Source organism: Callithrix jacchus, chromosome 7 (genome assembly GCF_049354715.1).
Source record: "Callithrix jacchus isolate 240 chromosome 7, calJac240_pri, whole genome shotgun sequence".
Lineage (NCBI taxonomy): Eukaryota > Metazoa > Chordata > Mammalia > Primates > Cebidae > Callithrix > Callithrix jacchus.
The window spans coordinates 67,598,751-67,623,406 of record NC_133508.1 but is presented as its reverse complement, the minus strand read 5'-3'; the positions used below and the strand labels follow the sequence as shown (position 1 = coordinate 67,623,406).

Below are 24,656 nucleotides of genomic sequence, written 5' to 3'. Positions count from 1 at the left end.
GTGGAATGGAGTTTATATATCAGACACTATTGTACCTAGGTGGGGTAATGGTACTAATTAGTTCACTTACGGGGAAACTGCATAGCTAGCAAGTGTAAAGTGGATCTTCACAATTACAGTAAAATCTTGTTCTGCCATACTATAGTTGCTTGCCAATCACCACTTTCAGATCATTTCAGGGTTTTGCAAGGGGCTTGCTACCAAAGCAGGGGTACTAGATTTTTAGATTGCTTATTTACAGTGGCTATTGGATTGGATGTAAATCTTAAACCTATGTTAGCTTTTCATTTGATTTGAGAAAGGACAGTAAACTGTAAAACTACATCTTTTTTTTTTTTTTTTTAAACAGGCCATTTCCTCCCTTGGTTTCTAGAGTAACACCTCTTTATTGATAGAAACTTTGGTAAACTGGAAAACTTTAAAAAAAAAAAAATCACCCTAAATCCTTATGTCAGAAAACCAGTGTTAATATGTTTGACATCTGTTATTTTTGCCTTATTACTTAATATTTTACAAAATTGGCATTATTCTTTCCACGTGGTTTTACATTCTGATTTCATACTTTACTGTGTTATTTAGTGGGGTGTTTTGTGTGTGTGTTTTTTTTGGAGGGGGCGGGAGGGAGACAGAGTGTCACTCTGTCGCCAGACTGGAGTGCAGTGGCACAATCTTGGATCACTGCAACCTCTGCCTCCCGGGTTCAAATGATTCTCCTGCCTCAGCCTCCTGAGTAGCTGGGACTACAGGCACGCACCACCATGCCCAGCTAATTTTTGAATTTTTAGTAGAGATGGGGTTTCACCATGTTGGTCAGGAGGGTCTTGGTCTCCTGACCTCATGATCCACCTGCCCCAGCCTCCCAAAGTACTGGGATTACAGGCGTGAGCCACTGCACCCAGCCTGGTGTTCTTTTAAATGATGTCTTTACTAGATACATTTAAATCCATCAAAGGATACTTTTTTTGACTAGTCTATTATATTTGATAACTTCATTTTTATCAGTATTTTGGTGTTTGGAAGGAGACTGATAAATGTCCTTTACATAAGCGTATCCTTGGAAAAAATTCCTAGTAATGGAATTTTTCTGGTGCAAATGAAATCAGCATTTAGGCTTCAATACACATTGTCAGATAAAAGCTATCATTTGAGGCAAAACACCCTGCTCATATATATTATATGATCCAAACAAGAATTTTTTGCTTGACATCAGTCTTACTTAGAGGGTGTATGTTTAATTTTTTCTTTTTCTTTTTTTTTTTTTTTTTTTAAGATTCCACAGGTCTTGAAATTCTCCCTTTTATTTGGAAACTATTAAATGATTTTCTTGGCAACAGATGCAGTTCTCATACCATATATATAAATAAATAATTTGCGGACAGAATGAGTTATCTGTTAAATTTCATTTTTTTGTTTGATTTTTGAGATGGAGTCTAGCTCTGTTGCCCAGTTTGGGGTGCAGTGGTGTGAACTCAGCTACTGCAACCTTCGCCTTCTGGGTTCAAGTGATTCTCCTGCCTCAGCCTCCTGAGTAGCTGGGATTACAGGTGTGTTCCACCATACTTGGCTAATTTTTGTATTTTTAGTAGAGATGGGGTTTCACCATGTTGGCCAGGCTGGTCTCGAATGCCTGACCTCCAGTGATCTGCCTATCTTGGCCCCCCAAAGTGCTGGGATTACAGGTGTGAACTACTGCGCCTGGCCTGTTGAATAAATTTCTTTTTTTCTTTCTTACCTTCTCTCTTTTTTTTTAAAAAAACATTGTCTTGCTCTGTCATCCAGGCCAGAGTGCAGTGGTGCATCTTTGCTCACTGTAACCTTTACCTCTCAGGTTCAAGTGATTCTCCTGTCTCAGCTTCCCTAGTAGCTGGGATTACAGGCACGTGCTACCACACCCAGCTTGTTTTTGTATTTTTAGTAGTAATGGGGTTTCATCATGTTGTCCAGGCTGGTTTTGAACTCCTGACCTCAAGTGTTCCGCCCACCTTGGCCTCCCAGAGTGCTGGGGTTACAGACATGTGCTACTGTACCTAGCAAATAATTTCTTAAGATCTGCTCTTTGTGGATAAGTGTGCATTTCTTTGTGTGATCATCTTTTGTTTAAATGGTTGTCAAATTATTATGCATTTGGAAGACTAAGGTAATTGCTGTGTTTTAAAATTAGCTCTGATACACTGAACAAAAATAATACTAATAACTACTACTTATAGAAAGCTTACTGTACAAAGTGAAGTGCTGTACATATAATTTCTATTTCTCTTATTATAGATGTATAACTTCTCATTTTATGAAATAGAATTTCATAATTGAGAGGAAATTGATTGAGGAAATAGAATTTGTATGCCCAGGGTCACACAAAAACAAAGTTGTTAAGATTTGAACATAAGCCTTTGTTTTGACAACTTGTTTTCTGACTATATTGTGATATCTTAAAAGAAAATCGGAGCTCTTGTCTTCTACCATTAACTAGCTACAGCTAGGGCAAGTTGGATGGCTTCTCTGAATGCATATATTTTTGTTATAAAATGGACATGATAATCATTAACTTTTCAGTTTTCTGTCATGCCCTACAGGTTCTGTCAAACTCTACTAAGAAGTTTTTAGCATTAGTTTTTAACAGGCTGTCATTGTTTTAGTTCCTTTTTTTGGAGTGCCAGTTTCTGGTTTTAAGTATTTGAGGAAAATATGATTTTCTTGGCAAACTCCTTTGTCGCAGTAATTAAAATGGGAGGTTCTTTTTAAACTTTGTTGTTGCCCCTTTTGGGCCCTCGTATTTTATCAGAAAGTATATGTTGCGTTCTAGGCAAGCTAACTGTTCTAGGATGGTTTTTATAAATTCAGTCATTTTGTAGATTTTATTAGACTTTAAAATATTACTTGTGAAATTGTATATTTTGTTTCCATAAAATCATGGACTTGACAGCTACTGATGAAAGTATATGAATATTGGCAGGTAACTGAAGAACTTTTATTTGTTGTTGGGGTACTGAACAGATTTCTAGAGAGTGGACAAAAAGCTAACATTGTTTTTCTTTCTTATTACAAGACTCATCAGTGGTCTTTGACTATGCCTTTCTTTAGGTACCTTGTTTACTCTACCACTCCTGCCCTTTCACAAAACACCTAATCACACCTAAACCTACATCTTTATGTCCTATGAAAGCAATGCTTTCGTTGCTTTTTAAAATCTTCAGCAGTTTTGAACTACTAGTATTGCCATATTTCTGTGCATGCTATTTACTTATCCTAGAGTGAGATCTCTTCTGAGTTATTGGACATGTATGTTCTACCTGTCCAGCCCCCTGACTCTTCCATCTATGTAGTTTGGAACACACTTTCTCTCACGAAGTAGGTTCGGTTTTTTAGGTCAGAAACAAATTACATAATATCTTAATAATAGGAATTTGCTGTTGGTTATTGATTATCTCCTAGGTATCAGGCAGTGTGGCTTAAAGACATCATTTCAGATATTTCCAGCAAGTCTGCAAGATCATTGGTTAATTCTCATTACTGATACAGAAGTAAAAGAGTGGGCAAATTAAGTGTCCACACATCTCCTCTTGCCAGTGTGGACAGTGTTGGTCACCTTATACTCACTTAACAATATTTAATTGGTAATTGGTTTCTCTTTTTACATCCCCCCCCCAACTGGTACCAAGAATAATCTGTACCCATTTTCTTGACCATATATCTAACTTTTATAAATAGCACAGTAGAATTGAAAGTGATCTGATTAAGAACGGTGCACTTGACAGTATGGCAAGACACACTGTTAGGAACTTCAGTAATTTTAACTTGGTTTGTGGGTTTTGTATTTTTGCTTTCTGGAGCGTGTAGATCTTGTGAGATAGATTCTTCACATTATGCAGAATAATAATGATTGGCTGTGTTTCATTAGTAAAAAGTAGATCTTTGGCTGGGCTCAGTGGCTGACATTTGTAATCCCAACACTTTGGGAGGCCAAGGCAGGTGGATTACTTGTGCCCAGGAGTTAGAGATTAGCCTGAACAACATGGTGAGACCCTGTCTCTACAAAAAATAGAAAAATTAGCCAGGTATGGTGGTGCTCACCTGTAGTACCAGCTACTCAGGAGAGGTAGGAACATCTCTTGAGCCTGGGAGGCAGAGGTTAGGCAGAGGTTACAGTGAGCTGAGACTGTGCCACTACACACCAGCCTGAGCAGTAGAGCATGGCCCTGTCTTTTCCCTGCTCCCCCCAAAAAAGTAGATCCATTATTACAGTGGCATAACTGGTATTCTGCACTGAACTTGACTAATGCTTACCACCATTTAGATGAGCATGTTTGTGGAATTTGTGAAGGGAAATAGAAACAGTTAGGTGAGAGCCCTACCAAATAGAATCTGGTGAACTCATTTGCAGCCATGTGGGCCTTGATAAATATATTAGTGTTAAAGATGAAATATTCTCATTCCATCTTTTGTGTGCATGTGAGACTCAGTTAACTTTAAATATGTAGGTGAATACCCCTGTTCATCCTATCTGGAACCTCCACCCCTACACTCGGTTAATAGTCCTCTTTTTTTTTTGGAGAGGGAGCTTCACTCTTTCCCCCAGACTGGAGTGAAGTGACTGGATCTCAGCTAACTGCAACCTCCACCCCTCAGGTTCAAGCGATTATCCTGTCTCAGCCTCTCTAATAGCTGGGATTATAGGCACCTGTCACCAGGCCCGGCTAATTTTTGTATTTTTAGTAGAGACAGGGTTTCACCATGTTGGCCAGGCCGGTCTTGAACTTCTGACCTCAGGTGATCTACCCACCTCAGCCTCCCAAAGTGCTAGGATTGCAGGTATGAGCCACCGCACCTGCCTGTTGAACTCTTTAGTTTTTCTTCACCTATTTTTTGTGAGAGCACTGACATTGTGTAGTATGGTTTATTGTCTGTCTTACTCTTTAGAATAAAAGCTCCATGAGGGCAGGGGCGCTTTGTCTGTTTTGTTCATTGCTCCATCTTGGCTGCCCATTTGCCATGTGGTAGGCATTAAATGTTTGATAACACTACCATTTGCTGATGCCAGATATTTAAAATTCATCTTTTAACTTAATTGTCATAATAACTTTATGAGGCAGATGAGATAAAATGTTTGAATTAATGAATCATCACTTTTTTTGGTGCTTTTTGCTGCTTATAAAGGTAATATGTTTAAAGTAAGAATGGTAGAATGAAATTTTATTCTATGAAATGTTATTAATTGAATTTTTACCCTAACAGCCATGACATACAAAAACCATGATAGTGAAATGTTTTACAATTAAGTTTTAAAAGTTGACCCAACCTGAACATATGGTAGGTCTTCTGCAATGAAAAGAAAGTGGGTGACTTATTTCTGTCTTCCTTTCCTAGGTTCTCCGTGGAGGAGCCAGCCAACGTCCTTTGACCCCAAACCAGAACCAGCAGGGACAGCAAACAGATCCCCTTGTGGCAGCTGCAGCAGTAAATTCTGCCCTTGCATTTGGACAAGGTCTGGCTGCAGGCATGCCAGGTGCGGCTGCATGTTATTCCTAATTTTTTGGCCTGGGGAGGGGGAGAAAGGCTGCATGTTTAAGATGATACAGAGGGGAATGAGCAGTGCTTTCACCTTGCTTAGGTTTGTCATGGCCTGGGGACTGGCAAGGATTATACACACTTGGCCTCACTTAGACTATAGTTCATTGATGAGAGCATTGTTCTGAGCCAGTCTTAAGTCACATTGGAGATATCTCAGTGTCCATGCAGCTTGGAATATGTGTTTTTTCCTTGGTGGGTTATCTGTTTTCTGTCTCAGAATTAGGGATAGGTGGAATGGCCAAGCTAGTTTATAAGGCTTTATGATGATATTTTTGAACATGATTAGGGAGAAATTTCTGGTACACCTTTATTGGGTCATCCCTTACATTTTTAGGGTTTCTATTAAACTAATATTAGGGGTTCTTTTAAACTGTGTACCTCTGAGATACGTGTTTATATAGATATATTTTGAATATATATTGTTTTAGTTCACTATTGGCTGGTTCAGTGCTTTACTTGGGATTGGATGTAGTTTGATGTTCTACATATGAAACATCTTTGAGAGATGTCCTGTATTTTTTACTGATCATAGAGCATAGCCAGTTTAACGGAGCCATTTATAAATTCAGTGAATAACTATAACTTGTTTCATTTGTTTTTTAGTTATTAAGCCTTTGTGTGTTCTTAGGAAGTAACCTGCAGTTTTTCGTATGGCTTAAACTGGGATTTGGAGATTCTGTCTCACATAATATTGAAAGATCATATTATTTAAAGCCTATTTAGGTTTTTCCTGCTATTTTGCAGTATATTTGTTTTTAGATTGTTATGTAGTATGAAAGTACTGTGATTTTTATAACCATTTGTAGCCTCTGTTGTTTGTTTATTCACTATTTAAGTGATGGAGCCAGCATATAAATCTAGGTCAATCTAACCCCAAAGCTAAGTTTGTGATTATTGACAATATGTTGGTACCCAGGAGATACTTACTTGTTTGCTTAATATATACTTTTCTATGTTGGCTTGATATTCCTAGGTTATCCAGTGTTGGCTCCTGCTGCTTACTATGACCAAACTGGTGCCCTTGTAGTGAATGCGGGCGCGAGAAATGGTCTTGGAGCTCCCGTTCGACTTGTAGCTCCTGCCCCAGTCATCATTAGTTCCTCAGCTGCACAAGCAGGTGAGCGTACATCTGAGTGGACTCCTGCCAGAGATCTAAAAGTGGCGACTGATAGTGATATTCTTAAAGTATGTTGAAATACACTTTTGGCAGTTCTCAGTGTATCAGTTCTACCCTGTAATGTTTCAAAAAGAGATCAGAAGCAGTAAGTGACCTTGGTGGATTCTCCTTTTTGTTGGGGGTTGGGAGGCAGCATGTGCTAGCTAGTTAGAAGCAAGGTCCGGCTTTACTGAGAAAATAGAAGTTGGATTACTCACACAAAATGGCTTTCTTGGCAGAAGTTCAAGGCTGATTTCACAGAAATCCAAGTCATTATTTTAAGATAATTTTAGAGGAGAGTTTTTTTTTTTTTTTTTTTTTTTTTGCCACAGGGGCAAGAGTGGAGGAATGGAGTGGGAAATAGTAATGAGAAGTGACAGAATAATACATTTGGTTGGGGGAAATAGTGTTGTGTTTTTTTGGTTGTTGGTTTTTTTTGGAAGAAAGAGTATCTGTCACCCAAGCTGAAGTGCAGTGGCATGATCTTGGCTCACTGCAACCTCCATCTCCCAGGTTCAAGTGATTCTCCTCCCACAGCATCCTGAGTAGCTGGGATTATAGGCATGCGCCACCATGCCCGGCTAACTTTTGTACTTTTGGTAGAGACGGGGTTTCACCATGTTGATCAGGCTGGTCTTGAACTCGTGACCTCGTGATCTGCCCGCCTCAGCCTCCAAAAGTACCGAGATTACAGGCGTGAGCCACCATGCCTGGCTAGGAGTAATAGTTTTTTACTTTAAGCCCATATATTTTATACACACACACACACACACACACACACATACATATACACATATATATATTTAAATTAGGAACAATAACAGCAACATTTAGAACACAGCAGTGTGCTAAAATAGGATTTTGAAGGATGCGTATATATGCATTATGTGGTTCTAGAAGAAACCCTCAACATAGATATTTATGGAATTTAAGATTTTAGGAATTAGTTGTATTTAATGGGTACATTTGATGTTTATACCCCCTATAGTTTATAGACTTTTTAAAGCTGCCAGCATTGTGAACTTGTTCTAGTGGTATTTTGACTTCAAATTGAAAGTAGAAACAGAAAATAGAAGCTTCATATGAAGGGATCAAAGACCGATTTGTATAGTTTGTGTCTGTTTTGAAAAGCTAGGGAGCATTAAAAGGTTTTTTGAAAAAAGATAAAAATGTAGTTTGGAAATGTGGCCAGTCCCTTTCATAGCCAAACGGTTTGCTTTCTTCTTCATAGCTGTTGCAGCAGCCGCAGCTTCAGCAAATGGAGCAGCTGGTGGTCTTGCTGGAACAACAAATGGACCATTTCGCCCCTTAGGAACACAGCAACCTCAGCCCCAGCCCCAGCAGCAGCCCAGTAACAACCTGGCATCCAGTTCTTTCTACGGCAACAACTCTCTGAATAGCAGTTCACAGAGCAGCTCCCTCTTCTCCCAGGGCTCTGCCCAGCCTGCCAACACGTCCTTGGGATTCGGAAGTAGCAGTTCTCTCGGCGCCACCCTGGGATCTGCCCTTGGAGGGTTTGGAACAGCAGGTAGAAATTAGACTGATATGCTCTTAAGACTGAATTTTAATTATTTTTACAATTCTTCTGGAATACTGGCAGTGCATGGAACCACAGGCAGATCTGGACCAAGCCCTGTGGGAATCCAGCCATCCCACATAATCTGTGAGATGATAGACTATTGAAATCAAGTTATCCAGATGGAACCTATTTCAATCCATGCTCATGTGGCTACTTACTTAATCAGTTTCTTTCAGGGATTTGAAATCTGGGGAAGATTTTGCTGTAATTGGGAAAAATATGGAGAGAACTACAGAAATGGATATCAAAAACTGAGGGAGGAGGACTTACTAAAGATAGCAGAGCTGAATACTCCACAATTGAGATTGAGCCGAGTGCTTGACCTGCAGACCTTAAAGAGTTACAACTTTTCTTCTGTCTTTTGAGTAGAATTTAAGGTAGTCATGTAGAAAATTATGAGGAAGGATATTAGACCAAGCTGGTTTTAATGTTTTGATGAATAAAGCAGGAGTGTAGTATGGTGAATAATGGGATAATTGCAAAGATTGTAGAAAACAAAAAACAAAAATGATCCCTAACTAGAAGGTCATGTATGAAAGAAAGTATCTTAATTGGAATTAAGGGCAGCATTAACTCTCAAGTGAACCCACTGAGAAAACAGGCTTTCATATATAAGTCTTGTGTAGTGGGGCAGTACCCCATTGACAAATCTTTTTTCTGTATCCCATTTTTCTACTTGAACCTTTTCAGTTGATGAAAGGCATTCTTCTAGTCCATTTCCTTTCACCTTTTCCATAGCTCATGTGGCCGTCAGAGCTTTTTAACCCTCCCTTATAATATTTGACACCATAGAAAGGTAAATTTGGCATACGTGTGATGGTCATGTTAACCTGAGCCATGTCCTCTTTATTACTATATCTGCCCCAGAACTGCTACATTAACAGTTAGGCTGTCTCTGCTGACAAATTTGCGGTGGTAAGGAGTCTGGATCAAAGTGTTAGGAACAGGTCACTGGGCTTGTTCTTCGAAGAACAGGCCTGTTCTTATCTGCATTGTTTTAATTCCATTTTAGTTGCAAACTCCAACACTGGCAGTGGCTCCCGCCGTGACTCCCTGACTGGCAGCAGTGACCTTTATAAGAGGACATCGAGCAGCTTGACCCCCATTGGACACAGTTTTTATAACGGCCTTAGCTTTTCCTCCTCTCCTGGACCCGTGGGCATGCCTCTCCCTAGTCAGGGACCAGGACATTCACAGACACCACCTCCTTCCCTCTCTTCACATGGATCCTCTTCAAGCTTAAACCTGGGTAAGAACCATTACTCTAACACCACCTTGAACTCTAGAACTCTCTTGCCACCGATGACATTACAAGAACTTTGCATAAGCAAAGGACAGTCCCTTTATACTAGAAGTGTCCTGGGTGTTCTGTGCCTACCATAAATAACCTCATGTTATTCAGGCTGTACCTATAGATAGTATAGCAGTTTTGGCTTTATTATAGTTTGGGTACATTTCCCTATATTCAGTTAGCTTTAGTATGAACATTTTATTCTTTGGCTACCTGTGAGAGTATTTCAGCATAAACAGTATAAACATAGATTCATCTCAGTGAAGCTAGGGAACAGAGACAGAATTTAATCACCTAGTATGACCACCTGAAATACCACCACAATTAATATTTTGCCTTACTTCTTTTCAATTTTTTTCCTCTGCTATATGTACATATAATACCTTGTTTTTTCACATAAAGCATTTTATTTTTAAAATTTTGCCATATGTTAAAATATTTGTAAATATAAACTCCCAAACTAGATAGTATGCTAATGAGGAGATATATATTTCCCTGTTAAATATTTAGGTTGTTTTATGCATGGGATTTTAAAATATTACCATCTAGATTCTAGAAAATGGGGAGGGAAAAAGAGGATCCTAAGCAGCAGGCTGTAAGAATGAAAAGAAAATTATATTACCTTTTTTTTTTTGTGGCAAATCTCTAAATCTTTAAGGACATGGGAGATGTTTTCTTATCTCAAACATGGTGCATACTCCTCTCCTGCAGTTATTTAGTAAGCTTGAAGTACTGATTTATTTGCTAGATGGGGAAAGTTGAGTCCTAGATGTAGAGTCACCACATAAATGTATCATGCAAACCAGGACACTTTTGTGAGTGGATGGGGCGCTATGAATAATTAGTTGGTGATGATAGCCTGAATCAGGACTGTCCTGGGCAAATCAGCATGTGTGACCACTTTACCAAGAAGATTCTGTTTTTAACCAGCAAGATTAAAAGTGGCTTCATGGACTCAGAAGTGAGAACTGACTGAAAACAAACAGGTGCTTTCATTTGGATAGACAGACTAGTAAGTGATTTACAGGATTTAAGAGACGTCTTAAGTGGGTAGCGTAATAGACTTATTCTAGAACTAAGAATGATAGCTTTGAGTTTGAAAGAGGTGAGTTTCAAGTCAAAACTATATTTATATATACATATTGGTATTTGTGTGCATATCCTGACGTTTTATACAATAAGAACTTTAGTTGTAAAATTCATTTTCTCAGAATATATATAAACATCACTTTAGAAAAGTTACTGTGACATTCTAGATTAGTAGGCCCATGATAGGTAGACAAGAGAATGGGGTGCATTGCACAACCGTGTTTCCTAGTGACAGAATGCCTGGCTTCAAAGACTAGGGATTAATGTAAAATCTGGAGAGACTCCTAGTTTGATATGTGACTAGAGGGAAGGAACTAATGTTCACTGACCTGGCAGTTACCTGCTGGTGTTAATGGTTTTGGGTCCTGTACATACAACACTAGAAGGTATAGGTATTATCCCATGTCTCAGGACTTAAATATGTTGCTTAGCCTAGGTTATCAGATTTGAACAGATTTAGAATCAAGCCTTTTTGACTCCAAAGCTTGTACTTTTGGTGTATATCCTGTCACATGATAATACTCAGGATATCTTGAACCAGTCCATTATCAAATCCAGGAATACATATCTTTTAATTTCTTGGTTTAAAAACATGTGAACTATGTCATCCCATACCGCGTACTAAATAAACTGAACCGGCTGCATTTTTTTTTCATAAAGAGCCAGATAGTAAATGTTTCAGGTTTTGTGGGCCAGATGGTATCTGTAGTGAACATTCAACTCTGCTGTTGAAGTGTGAGAGCAACTATAGACAAAATATAAATGAGTGGATATATAGCTATCTTCTAATAAAACTTTATAAAAATAGGTGGGCCAAGCATGGTGGCTCACATCTGTAATCCCAGCACTTTGGGAGGCCGAGGTGGGCAGATCACTTGAGGTCAGGAGTTCAAGACCAGCCTGGCCAACATAGTGAAACTCCATCTCTATCAAAAAACACAAAAATTAGCCAGGCATGGTGGTGCGTGCCTATAGTCCCAGCTACTTGGAGGCTGAGGTGGGAGAATCACTTGAACCTGGGAGACAGGCTGCAGTGAGCTGAGAACATGCCACTGCACTCCAGCCTGGGCAGCAGAGTAAGACCCTGTCTCAAAATAGAATAAAATTTAAAAACTGATTCCTTGGTATGTGGAAATAGAGCCAGAAATATTACTTTCATTCATGATACCTTTCCTCTTTCTTAAGTATCAGCAATTTAATGTAATACTACCTTTTTTTTTTTTTTGGAGACGGAGTTTCGCTCCTGTTACCCAGGCTGGAGTACAATGGCGCGATCTCGGCTCACCGCAACCTCCGCCTCCTGGGTTCAGGCAAATCTCCTGCCTCAGCCTCCTGAGTAGCTGGGATTACAGGCATGCGCCACCATGCCCAGCTAATTTTTTGTATTTTTAGTAGAGACGGGGTTTCACCATGTTGACCCGGCCCCTGTAATACTACTTCTTAATTCATGTCTTCCCTGTGAAGAAGGAAATAACTATTAGTGTGAGTTATTTCTTGTTTTAATGTCTTCTGTTGCCTGCCTAGTCTGTTTAACATAATTTCACTTTGCAAACATTCACCTTGTTTAAGCAGTCTTTGTGTACGTTTGCATTGGACTTCCGTCATATATAGTGCATGTATCGTACTTGCCATTCCTGATGGACGTTTGTCTCAGTTTTGCCTCAGCTTTGCCTCAGCTCAGTCTGTTTCCTTGAGAAAATAGAGTTGTGCTACTTGGTTTCTAGCAATCTCCATACAGAGACCTTAAAGACATTTTGGTTTAAGAGACTTAACATTTCTTTACCAAATATGTACTGGCCTACACCTAATAATAGCTTCTGTTATTAATACTACTATACTGCTGCCACCAGCCATCAGCAGTGATGAGCAGCCATACTAACTCTTCACCCCTTTAAACTCAGCCTGGTTTAATGGATGTTGCTAATGATACCAACCACATAGCTAATGTTTGAATGTATATACCAGCCTTTACTTTATCTCCTGTGGATCGTTTCCTCATCTTGTCATTTTTATGCTTTGTCCCAGTAGGCAGATACGTGTATCTTCTAACAAAATCAGTGATCCGTTTAGTAATTTTTCCTGTTATTTATTTAAAAATCACTTGTTGAGTGGCATAGTTTTTCATTATTGATTGTTTAAATTTCAGACTAAAAACAAACCTTTTTGAGTTCTAGTCCCTCCCCTCACCCCACTTCATCCCTCCTTTTTAATGTTTGAGACAGGGTCTTGTTCTTTTGCCCAGCCTAGAGTGCAATGGTACTATCATAGCTCATTGTAATCTCAAACTCTTGGGCCCAAAGGATATTTCTACCTCAGCCTCCCAAGTAGCTGGTACTGTAGGCACACCCCACCACACCCAGCTAATTAAAATAAGTTGTTTTTTTTTTAAATTTTTGGTAGAAACTAAGTCTTGCTATGTTGCTCAGGCTGATCTTGAACTCCTGGCCTCCAGTGATCCTCTTGCCTTGGCCTCTCAAAGCACTAGGGTTACAGGTGTAAGCTACTGTTCCTTTCCCCTTTTTTTCAATTTTTTATTTTATTTTATTTTATTTTATGTTTTTGAGACAGAGTTTCAGTCTGTGGCCCAGGCTGGAGTGCAGCGGCATGATCATGGCTCACTGCAACCTCTGCCTCCTGGTTCAAACAATTCTCCTGCCTCAGCCTCCAGAGTAGCTGGGATTACAGGCACCTGCCACTATGCCCAGCTAATTTTTGTATTTTTAGTAGATACAGGGTTTCACCATGTTGTCCAGGCTAGTCCCTTTTTTTTCATTTTTCAAATGGTATCTTTTAAAGTACAGTAGTTTTTTATTTTGATGAGGTCCAGTTTATCTTGGTATTGGAATGGTATTGAAGAAATCTTTGCCTAACTGAAACTCTTGGAAGATTTGCTCATGTGTTTTGCTCTAAACATTTTATTGTTTTATCTCTAAGTCTGTGATCCACTTAAATTTTGATGTCAGGTCAGGGCTCATCTTTTTGCACATGCATTTCTAGTTGTTCTAGCACCATTTTCCTTTGTAATTTTTGGTGTGCAGGTCTTGTACTGCTTCTGTTAAATTTATTTCTAATTGCATATATTTTTCATGCTATTACAGATAGAATTTTGTTCTGGTTTATCTTTTGATTGACTGTTGCTTGCTCACAGAAATACAATTGATTTTTGTATATTGATCTTATATCCTGTGGCTTCGCCGTAGTTTATTAGTAGTTCTAATGGTTTTTGGGTGGATTCTCTAAAATTTTCAACATATAAGATCTGAGAATCAAAGCCATTTTCCAATCCAGATAACTTTTATTTCTTTTTCTTGTCTGATTGCACTGTGTAGAACCTCCAGTACAGGTTGAGAATCCCAAATCCAAAATCTGAAATGCTGCAAAACCCAAAACTTTTTTGAGCGTCAACAAAACTCAAAGGAAATGCACGTTGGAGTATTTAGGATTTTGGATTTTCAGATTAGGATGCTCAGCTGATAAATATAATACAAAGACTTGGAAATCTGAAACACTTCTGGCCCCAAGTATTTTGGATAAAGGATACTCAACCTGAACTGTGTTAAATGGACGAAATAAGAGCACACACCCTTCCTTTGTTCCTGATCTTGCGGGGGTAAAGCATTTGTCTTTTACCATTAAGTATAATTACAGTTGGTTTTTAGTAGATGTCCCTTATTAGATTGAGAAAATTTCTTTCTAGCCTAAGTTTGTTGAGAGTTTTTGTTGCAAATGGGTTTTAGTTTTTGTTAAGTGTTTTCTCTGCATTAACTGATGATCATGTGGCCTTTATCCTGTATTCTGTGAATGTGGTATGTTACGTTAATTGATATTCAGATATTAATCCAACCCTGCATTCCAGATAAACATATTATTTTGGTCATGTTGAATTTGGTGTGTTTGTATTTTTGTTGAGGAGTTTTGAATCTGTTTTAATGAAGGATGTGTGTTTTTCTTTCTTGTGAGGTATTTTTTATGGCTTGGTATCAGGGTGATATTGACCTCATAGCATGAGCTTTGAAGTGTACCATCCCCCTCTGCTTTCTGGAAGAGTTTGTGGAGTATTAGCATTATTTCTTTAAACATTTGATAAACTTGGCCAGGCAAGCCAGTCTTAGCCTGGGCATTTATTTGCAATAAGATTTTTACTTACTCCAATGCTTTATATCTTACAGGTCTTACGGGTTCAGATTTTTTATTTCTTCTTGAGTCAGTTTTGATAATGGACATCCAAGCTGCCAAATTTGTTAGCATAAAATATATTGTTAGCATAAAATTTACTATTTCAATAAGTGAAATCTCTCTCAATCTTCCTCTCCCATCTTCCCTATACATGCATATATACCTGTGAATGAATGTTTACATATAAAATACCTCGTGACCCCGAATAAGACGGATGTTTCAAATATTTATTTTGACTTAATTATGTGTTGCTGTTACTCAGTTTAACAGTATTATTTTCATAATTATTAATCATAGTTAATATGAATTTTCTTAACAACAAAGCTTATATGTAGGTTACATAGAAAACCTTAAACTCTCATCTGTAACTGAAACATCCATCTCTAGTAAATTCTACTTCCCATCTCAAAGAGAAAAAAAGTAAGGGAGGTGGGTATGAGTGCCCCCAAAGACTGATTGTAATGGCTTTGTGCTCTGTCTACCCAAAGATCTCTTCATCCTACTTCCCACTTTCTCACTGCTTATTTCTTAGAATGCTTCTCCATGTTTATAGTTTTCTGCACAATCCCCAGGCTCTGTTATGTAAAAACTCTTAAACATCAAGAGGTAGCAGTCATTTTTTGTTGAATGAATGGTTGACAACACGCAGGCTTCTCATTTGCCCTGGAAGAAAAATGTTGTGGTTGTTCATTACTTCAGAATTGAAATATGTAATAGTAAAATGAGCTCAAGGGTTCATAATCTGTCCAGGGCAAACGAATGAAAGCATTTATAACTGAAATTTAGTTCTAAACTAAAAAGCATTTCGTTTTATTATCATCATGATAGAATTCTTGTCTTCTTAAAATGTATTCTTTCTATTCTTTATCTTCAGGGTTGCATGTGCTTTTTAGGAAAAGCACAGCTCAAACACAAAATACCTTTCTCTCTCCTTGCTTGAACTGAAAAGTTTCTAAGTTACTGGTCAGTAACCTGAAGTCATGTATACCTTTAGGTATTTCCCCATTCTGAACTGAAGTGATTATTTTGTGGTTCTCACTTGCTTCTCTGAAGGAGACTATCAACTGTAAAACCAACCTGTGACAATTAACGTATTTTGGACTCCTTATTAATCATGCACTAAAAATAATCAGTATTTGCTTATTTAATTTAGGGCAACCTTGGTGTAGTGTCAGAAAATGAATTGGAGAGAACTTATTTTTAAAACATTTTGATGAACACTGTTGCCTCTGGTTAAACACAGAACTAGATATTGGGAACCGTAGGAATTTTTCTTTAAAAGAGGGAAGGCAGGGCTTTGTCCATTAGGCATCTATTAGAACTGTGAGTACAAAAAGCAAATAAATGAGAAGATTTCATGTAGCAAGGGCATGACATATTAGATGACCACTGGCAAAAATCACTTTTATACAATTACGCAAAATAACCAAAGCATTTATTAACATTTAAGCCCTTACTGTCTGTGGAAAGTTGTCATAGGACACACCCCTATGAAATCCACCACTGTCTCTTCGAAGCCTTATGAGAAATGTTTTTTTAAAAACGGTTGCAAATTTAAACACTCCCAGAGTGTTGCACCCAAACCCCCAGAGCTGTAATGGTTTGGGTGCATGTACATGTTGGTATTGAGACTTGAGAACTGGAAAGCACATTTGTGCACATTCACCATCTAAATGAGATTCAATCAACAAATACTTGCTGATGGTAAAATATTTACTATTTGTCACACATTTTTTTCCCAAAAACCAGAGAACTACAATTCAGAGCAAAAATTTAAGCACAGATTTAATGTTGAAAGAAGTACTGCTTGGTTCATACAAAATATGTCCATGAACTGTCAGTTTGCCATGTATAATTTAGAACCTGGGGAAATTTCTTTTCAGAGATTTCTGTATTTCTTAGTACTAAAAACTGTGTGTATGTGTGTGTGCGTGAATGTCTTTGTAGTTATACTTGTTTGACATCTAAGGAGATGAGAGGCAAAAATCAAAACTTCATGATAATGTATTAAACATTTTTGCAGGCAAAATTAAGCCTGACTGTTACTCAGTCTAGTCCTTTGTGTGGATTAGTCATTATGTTTTTGCCCATAATAACAGAACATCCAACAAAGAGTGGCTTAGACAACTAAGTACATTTATTGGCTTATGTAACTGGAAGTACAGTGGTAGGGCAGTGTTCAGGGTTGGTTTGTCTCATCATTAAACATTGTCACCAAGGACTTGGCTTCTTTATAACTTACCTTCCATTTTGGTCAGTGACCAGGTTCTTAAAATTCCTTTAAATTATTTTCAAAACATTGTGTGTTCGCCCCATTCCTTCTTCTTTGGCACATTTGTCGCTATTGCCACACTTTGCCCATGCCTGCCAAACTACCCTGTTACTACCTCTGCCCATTTCTCCCCAGTCTCAGATGGGTAGGACAGAATTATGACTGCTGTTTTCTTTTCATATTAATCTTCTTTCTTCCTTTCCTTAAAAAAAAAATCACTTTTCATTTGAATTCAGAAATACTGTGGAATTTGACAAGAATGTTCTGTAGAACAAGAAAACTTGATGAAACTGAGTCTGAACATGAATTTCACCCTTGAAAGGGCCCTGACCCTGGAGTCAAGAGCCCTGTTCTGAATTCTGGCCATGACAATTTTGGGTTTTATATCTTTGGGTGAACATTTCATCTCTCTGGGCTTAATTTTCTGTCATATTAATGGGAGTTACAAACTCCTTTTCCAAAATGCCAGTAAGAATTCCATAGAAAGTGTATATGAAAAACTTCTAGCAGAGAAGTGGGCTTAGGACAAATACTCAGTGAATATTTTGCATATTTTAACATTGAGCCATTTTCTTTTGGTTTCATTACTTCGATTGAGACCCAGACTTTCAAAGCTGGGTTCTGTGAAATCTCATGGATTCCCTGGAATTCTGTGAAATCTCATGGATTTTTAATTATTATTCATCTAAATTTTTTGTGGTTTATGTCATGCTTCTTACCTACTTTGGCCTTTTTGTTTAAAGGAGGTGGGGGGGGAACCCCAAAAGGCTTGACATCTTTTTCTAGTGCAATCAAAATTTTAAAAAAAGACTGTTATTCTAAAATACTCATAATTTATTTATTTTTGAGATAGAATTTCACTTTTGTTGCCCAGGCGGGAGTGCAATGGTGCGATCTCGGCTTACTGCAACCTCCACCTCCTGGGTTCAAGTGATTCTCCTGCCTCAGTCTCCCGAGTAGCTGGGATTACAGGCATGTGCCATCATGTCTGGCTAAGTTTGTATTTTTAGTGGAGATGGGGTTTCTCCATGTTGGTCAGGCTGGTCTCAAACTCCCAACCTCAGGTGATCAACCCTCCTCGGCCTCCCAAAGTGCTGGGATTATAGGTGTGAGCCATTGTGCTTGGCCTAAAATACTTATAATTTATTATGCTGCTATACCTTTTTTTGGGGCGGGGGGTTGGGCAGGAGGCGGGTGGAGACAAGGTCTTGCTCTGTTGCCCAGGCTGGAGTGGAATGGCACGGTCATGGCTTACTGCAGCCTCGACCTCCTGGGTTCAGGTGATCTCCCTATCTCAATATCCCAAGAACTTAGGACTACGGGTGTGCATCACCACACCCAGCTAATTTTTTATTTTATTTTTTTTAGAGATGGGGTCTCTCTCTGTTGCCCAGACTGATTTCAAACTGTTAGACTTAAACTATCCTCCTTCTTCGACCTCCCAAAGTATTGGGGTCACAGACATTAGCCAGTGCACCTGGCCTGCTATATGTTATGATACACCTTTTGGTCATATGTCTATTTTATCTGTCTGGGGATTCACAGTTATTATTCTCTTGTCACCTGTCAAAACAGCAGTATCAGTGGCATGAAGGTTGTTGAAACTACAGTCATTTCAGGCTATGTCACAATAGAAATTGTTAAGAGCTGTCCATTTGTAATGATGAACTCAAAAGTTCATTTTTAAGGTATCTCCTGTTTTCTACTCATTATGTCTCATCCATGGCCTGGAATATCTTAATGATTTTTGCACTACTATTTAGTGGCAAAATCATTCCTTCAAAGTAAGCTTTTTCGTGGGGTCCCCTGTTTAAAACAGACTAATCTGGATGCCTGATTTTTTAGAGTGTTTTTCTGATGGAAATGGGGTTATTCAAGAATGAAAGGAATCGCTACAGATCTCATAATGGAAGACCACTCAAGTCTGAGTTTTTATTGCTGGTGCTCAGGTGCTAGGTTCACCTGGTAGGCACGTTTGCTCCTCATTTTATTTACTAAGGGCCATGCTAACTCTTGCTCCAGTCTTAACCAGCAGTCTGCTGTCAATGGTAAAAGCATTCCCCTCTCAATCTTTGTGTAAAAGTTTCCTTCCAGGTTGTTGAGTTGACCTATGAAAGTCATGACACTAATAGAATTGTCTTAACACAAAAACAACAGCCAACAGCATTGAAGAAATCAGAGATGATGCAGGCTTTCATGTGTGGGAATGCTTTTTACCTCTCTTGAATGAAGTTTCTTAAGAATGGTCTTAAGTTCTCCTGTTCTGTAACCAACAGGAGGACTCACAAACGGCAGTGGAAGATACATCTCTGCTGCTCCAGGTGCTGAAGCCAAGTACCGCAGTGCAAGCAGCGCCTCCAGCCTCTTCAGCCCGAGCAGCACTCTTTTCTCTTCCTCTCGTTTGCGATATGGAATGTCTGATGTCATGCCTTCTGGCAGGAGCAGACTTTTGGAAGATTTTCGAAACAACCGGTACCCCAATTTACAACTGCGGGAGATTGCTGGGCATATAATGGAATTTTCCCAAGACCAGCACGGGTCCAGGTGAGTATTTGGCTTTGGCACTTAGGTACCCGAAGTCTTAATGCCTTAACTGTCTTGCCTCAGATAGGTATCTACTAAAATAAATTGCCATATAGTAATTTTTAATGTGCATCACATTATTTTATAGGGATTTAAGAAACATGAACACAAAGACATACATACACTTTGGCTACTTTAAGCATTATGAAGAATATTTTGCTCTCAAAGAGATGCTATTCAAATACAAGTTTGATCTAGGATGCTTAGGAGAAAGACAGCTCTACCACCTTTCATTGTTGTTCCACTCTGTAGAAGTGACAGTCTGTGGAGACGAGTGAAGAAATTATTATAGAAGACAGAAGTTGGTTCGGGTTACCCCTTCCTGTTGGGCTGCTGCAGTGGGCTTCACAGAAAGCGAACCTGGTCCTGGGGAAAGAGCATAATTATCGTGACAACACCTATTCTTCTTTCCCATTTCTGTTTCTGTTTCTTTTTCTGTGTCCAGTGAAACAGTTTCTACAGAATTTAACCTCCTCCTTACGTTCTGCCAGCTTGCTACTGGGCCAAAATTTCTCATATTTGGATTCTATAGGCTACATTCAAAGGCAACATGATTTTCCTGATACTAATCACCTAGACTAGAAAAGGGCAAACTGTTACTGTTTCAGAAGATAATGAATACTGTTTTATACAAAAATTAGTTAAAGAATATAGTAAGGACTGTAAGCTTTGAGTTCATTGATGTGAGGCTGGTTTCTAAAGGAAAAAGTTAAGTAGGGTACTTGTTGTGTTCTGCCTCCTTCCACCCTGCTTCTCTTCCTGCACCCTCCTTTTCATCTTCCCTCCCACCTTGCCCATAAATAAGATTTAGTACATATACCCTATTGGAATGAAATGTACCAACATTTAAATATGATTTTCAAAGCTCAGTTAAGTTAGGGCCTTCTTCTCTATTTAAAAATTCTTCAAGGAAGTTCAAGTGATTCATCTAAATAAAGTTCAGTTGATTGTGTGCATGTGTGTGCACACGTGCTCATCACATACGTTTCAGAACTGATGCAGTCTGTAAACCAAGGTACCCTGCCATACCCCCAGGTCTTTTTTCAGTGCTGTGATTGCCCTTTTTACTTTATACTTCAGATTCATTCAGCTGAAATTGGAGCGTGCCACACCAGCTGAGCGCCAGCTTGTCTTCAATGAAATCCTCCAGGCTGCTTACCAACTCATGGTGGATGTGTTTGGAAATTATGTCATTCAGAAGTTCTTTGAAGTAAGGCTTTGTTCTTTGTATCCTTTGACTTAAGAGAATCTGCAGAGCATTTTGATTTTCATTAGCCTTTTTAAGAATAGCAGTCCCATTCTAGTTCTCAGAATGAAGGGTATGTGGTCTTTTTAAAGAGCTTTTTAGTGTTTTTCCAGTTCATTAGCAGCAGTCTATCTATTCTGTATGGTTTAAATACCCAAACAGGTAATGCCTGTTTTGGAAATGTGTTTTGAAAACTGTGTCCTCATTTAGGACCTAGCATGTTATTTCAGATTGTTACAGTAGTTTCACAAAGCATGTCCCTTATGGAAGAAATAATCCCTGTAAAGTAGTTTTAGCAGGATCACAATAACATATTGCCAAAAACAAATTTTTCTAAGGTTCTTAGAGAATTGTCTTTGGACACCAACTCCAGTATATTTCATTATCAGCTAGGCTCACAATCATTGTGAAAGACTTGCTGCTTGGCTAATCATTTGGCCTTGCTACCTTATTTTGCTTCTGTTAGTCTGAATAATGTTCACTCTTTTTATCACAGATAATGAGATTGTTAGGTTAATGTCTTTTTCCTCTAGTAAAATTTCAGAAAGGCAGGGATTTTTTTTTTTTTTGCTTACCATTGTAGTCCTAATTATCTGGTATTGGCGACCCTAAGGTATAGATGCAGAATGGCATAAAACTTTGAGATGAGGAGGAAAATGCTGGAATTCTACACATTACCTACCACAAAACAAATTTGTAAATGTCTTAATATCTAATTCTGCTTGATTTATATGAAGATAAAAAAAATGACGTGCTCATGTTTTACCTTCCCAAGTTTTTTCATGAAAACTTAACATTTTTTCACCCTGAATTCTCCAGAAACCAATCTAAACATGACTTTTATATTTTTGATTTTAGAATGTCTTGGTACTGCCATTTTGTCACATATATAAAAATACAGAGCTCTCTAGTTCTGGAGGCTGATGCAGCTTGGGGTGGCAAATTGTGCAGTGGATGATAGCCATGTGATTTGGACCAAGCTTGAGCACTTCTCTGGATCTTAGTCCCCCTTGGGAGAATGAAGAGTTGGATGGGCTGATAATTCATAAAGTCTCCTCCAATCTCATGTTATGTGACTCAAATGAAAATAGAAAGCCAAGGGTGGAAAATTATTATAAGCAGAATTTAAAAATTGTGTAGCCTTACCTCTTGATTTTACTAATTTTTCCCCTCCCAATTTTGTTCCCTTGTGTAAATAGAAAAAAATTCAATTCTTGTAATGATGTAGAATACTACTTCAAAACAGTATGTCCATGTGTGCTTTGGTAGTAACAGAGTATAGAATCTTTTTTTTTTAGGGAGTAACAGAGTATAGAATCTTTTTTTTTTAGGGAGACAGAGTCTCCCTCTATTGCGCAGGCTGGAGTCCAGTGGTACGATCTCTGCTCACTGCAACCTCCGCCTCCTGGGTTCAAGCAATTCTTCAATCTCAGCCTCCTGAGTAGCTGGGATTACAGGAGCACACCACCATGCCAGCTAATTTTTTGTATTTTTAGTAGAAATGGGGTTTTGCTATGTTGGCCAGGCTGGTCTTGAATTCCTGACCTTGGGTGATCTGCCCTCCTCGGCCTCCCAAAGTGCTGGGATTACAGGTGTGAGCCACCATGCCTGGCTGGATTAATTTAATAGTATGAATTAATGGCAGCTTTGACGAATTACGTGTTTGCTTAGTAGATATTTGTAGTGAAACTACTATCGTTGGGTATTCGAGAAACTTTTTTAACATTACAAAGGGTTACTCATAATTAGAGGCTGAGAACTACTGGCTTGAAGAAACAATGGCTCTTTAAATATAAGGTTTAGTTAATCATGGGTATCAGGGCTAAAAGAGGTTATGCTGGTGGTTGATGCACAATAATGAATGCTTTGCTTTCCCTGGTTTATTTCCTTCTACTTAAGTAATAGTGTTCACCCACACATTATGTCTAGTTTGGCAGCCTTGAACAGAAGCTGGCTTTGGCAGAACGGATTCGAGGCCATGTCCTGTCATTGGCACTACAGATGTATGGCTGCCGTGTTATCCAGAAAGCTCTTGAGTTTATTCCTTCAGACCAGCAGGTAATTGTAAGTTTCCCCTTTAACTTTTCTCTTGGTGTTTGATGTTTCTCCATGGTACATGTAGTGAACCCTGTAAATCTGTCAATTTTCAGTTTTTTTTAATGGTTTTGCTTTGGTGCTTATGGCTGCCTTTTTGTGCATGGCAAGCATGAACTGTGCAAATAATTAAAATTCATTATAGATCAAGTGTCTTGTGTTAAAACCTGTGGTATCCAATACTCTTCCAATTGGCTAGAACTTAGCCTTATTAATAGGTTCAGTTTTATAGGTGGGTTTTTTTTTTTTTCTTCCATGAATGAAAGCAGGTAAAATGCTGTTAAGCCATCATTGTCTCCAACAAGTCAAACTTTCCTCCAACCCACCTTCCATATTTTATTACTCCTTCTCTCCTGTTCTTTCATCTAACCACCATCTGTTGAACAAGAGCCTACCCAGTGCAGTGCGTAGCCTGGCACATTGACCTGAAGCCCACTCTGTGCCAGACTTCATCAGCACAGAGATGACTAAGGCCTGATTCCTGCCCACAGAGTGCAGTCTGGTGGGGAAGAGCAATGGTGGTGAGCAGTGGTGAGGATGGGAGAAGGGCCTCTCACCCTCCCCAGAGTCCCCGAGGGCCGGCTTTGCAGGAGAAGGCAAGGCTAAAGAAGAGTTAGACGGGGAAAAGGAACAGAAATGAGAACACTTAGGTTCCGTGAGTGGGGAACTGACAAGAGAAATCACCTGAAGAGGCCCACAGCTTCTCGACAAAGTCACCGCATGGGTCCAGTGAGCACTGCACACACTCCGGGGCCCAGGAAGCAGAACAGACCCACCGACAGGGTGTGCTACAGTTGTGTTTGTGCTCGGCGGTGCCTCCAGCCTCTGTGCTTTTCATCAGAGCCTTCAGCTTTTGGGCTCTGAGCTCACTCAGCCCTTCTCAATTGAGGGGCTGGTTGGCCATTGTCTGGCAATGATGACCCACTTGCCCTCACTGAGAACAAAGTTCGGTAATGAGAATCTTTGTTATGGACTCAAGTTCTGAGCCAGACAAGACACCCACCACCTCTGAGTCAAACCAAACCAATCCAAACCACTGCACTGGTATTGGCAATGACAGTTAAAGGCAAGATGTCCAAAGTTTTTAAAGCGGTAAGTTTCATAGTTATGTGTCAAGATGCTGGTGAAGGGAGAGAGAGAATGTTGGAGATAGAGCAGTTCTGGAGTTCGTTTATTCAGTGTTTAGTACTAGAGATAATAGCGTTAATAAGAAAGTATAAGTAATTAGAAGCAAGTGTGAAGCTCTTATAATGTTTAAATCATTGCCAATTTTAATTTTTCTTGAATTTTCATGGATAGTTGAATTCTTTCTCTTTAATTTTCTTGTTTTTCTTTCTTTTTTGAGACAGATCTCACCGTCATTCAGGCTAAAGTGCAGTGGCACATTTACGCCTTGCTGCAGCCTCAACCTCCTGAGCTCAAATGGTCCTCCCATCTTAGCCTCCCAAGTAGTTGGAACTACAAGCATGCTCCACGTCACCTGGTTAATGTGTGTGTTTTTGGTAGAGCTGGGGCTTCATCATGTTGCCCAGGCTGATCTTGAACCCTTGGGCTCAATCGATCCTCCCATCTTGGCCTCCCAAAGTGCTGGGATTACAGATGTGA

At 39.0% G+C, this 24,656-nt stretch overlaps 1 protein-coding gene and 2 non-coding genes across 52 annotated transcripts in view; all 3 read left to right on the top strand.

Annotated features, from left to right (window-relative positions):
* PUM1 (pumilio RNA binding family member 1) overlaps positions 1-24,656 on the top strand; it is a 138,529-nt gene that overhangs the window by 96,440 nt on the left and 17,433 nt on the right. For 8 of the 50 annotated variants that reach the window (XM_078331012.1, XM_078331011.1, XM_078330995.1 and 5 more), the window contains 7 exons: positions 5,362-5,500; positions 6,539-6,682; positions 8,034-8,249; positions 9,313-9,549; positions 19,405-19,672; positions 20,792-20,921; positions 22,887-23,021. In XM_078331012.1, the coding sequence (XP_078187138.1) occupies positions 5,362-5,500; positions 6,539-6,682; positions 8,034-8,249; positions 9,313-9,549; positions 19,405-19,672; positions 20,792-20,921; positions 22,887-23,021 (1,269 nt within the window). Of the gene's footprint in view, positions 1-5,361; positions 5,501-6,538; positions 6,683-7,952; positions 8,250-9,312; positions 9,550-19,404; positions 19,673-20,791; positions 20,922-22,886; positions 23,022-24,656 lie in introns of all 50 variants that reach the window. The other 42 variants (XM_078331003.1, XM_017974502.4, XM_078330985.1 and 39 more) reach the window with 7 other exon arrangements.
* LOC118143461 (small nucleolar RNA SNORD103/SNORD85) lies at positions 5,624-5,696 on the top strand. Its single transcript, XR_004727673.1, has one exon. It is a non-coding gene; the product is annotated as a small nucleolar RNA SNORD103/SNORD85 (small nucleolar RNA).
* Positions 23,958-24,042, top strand: LOC118143460 (small nucleolar RNA SNORD103/SNORD85). Its single transcript, XR_004727672.1, has one exon. It is a non-coding gene; the product is annotated as a small nucleolar RNA SNORD103/SNORD85 (small nucleolar RNA).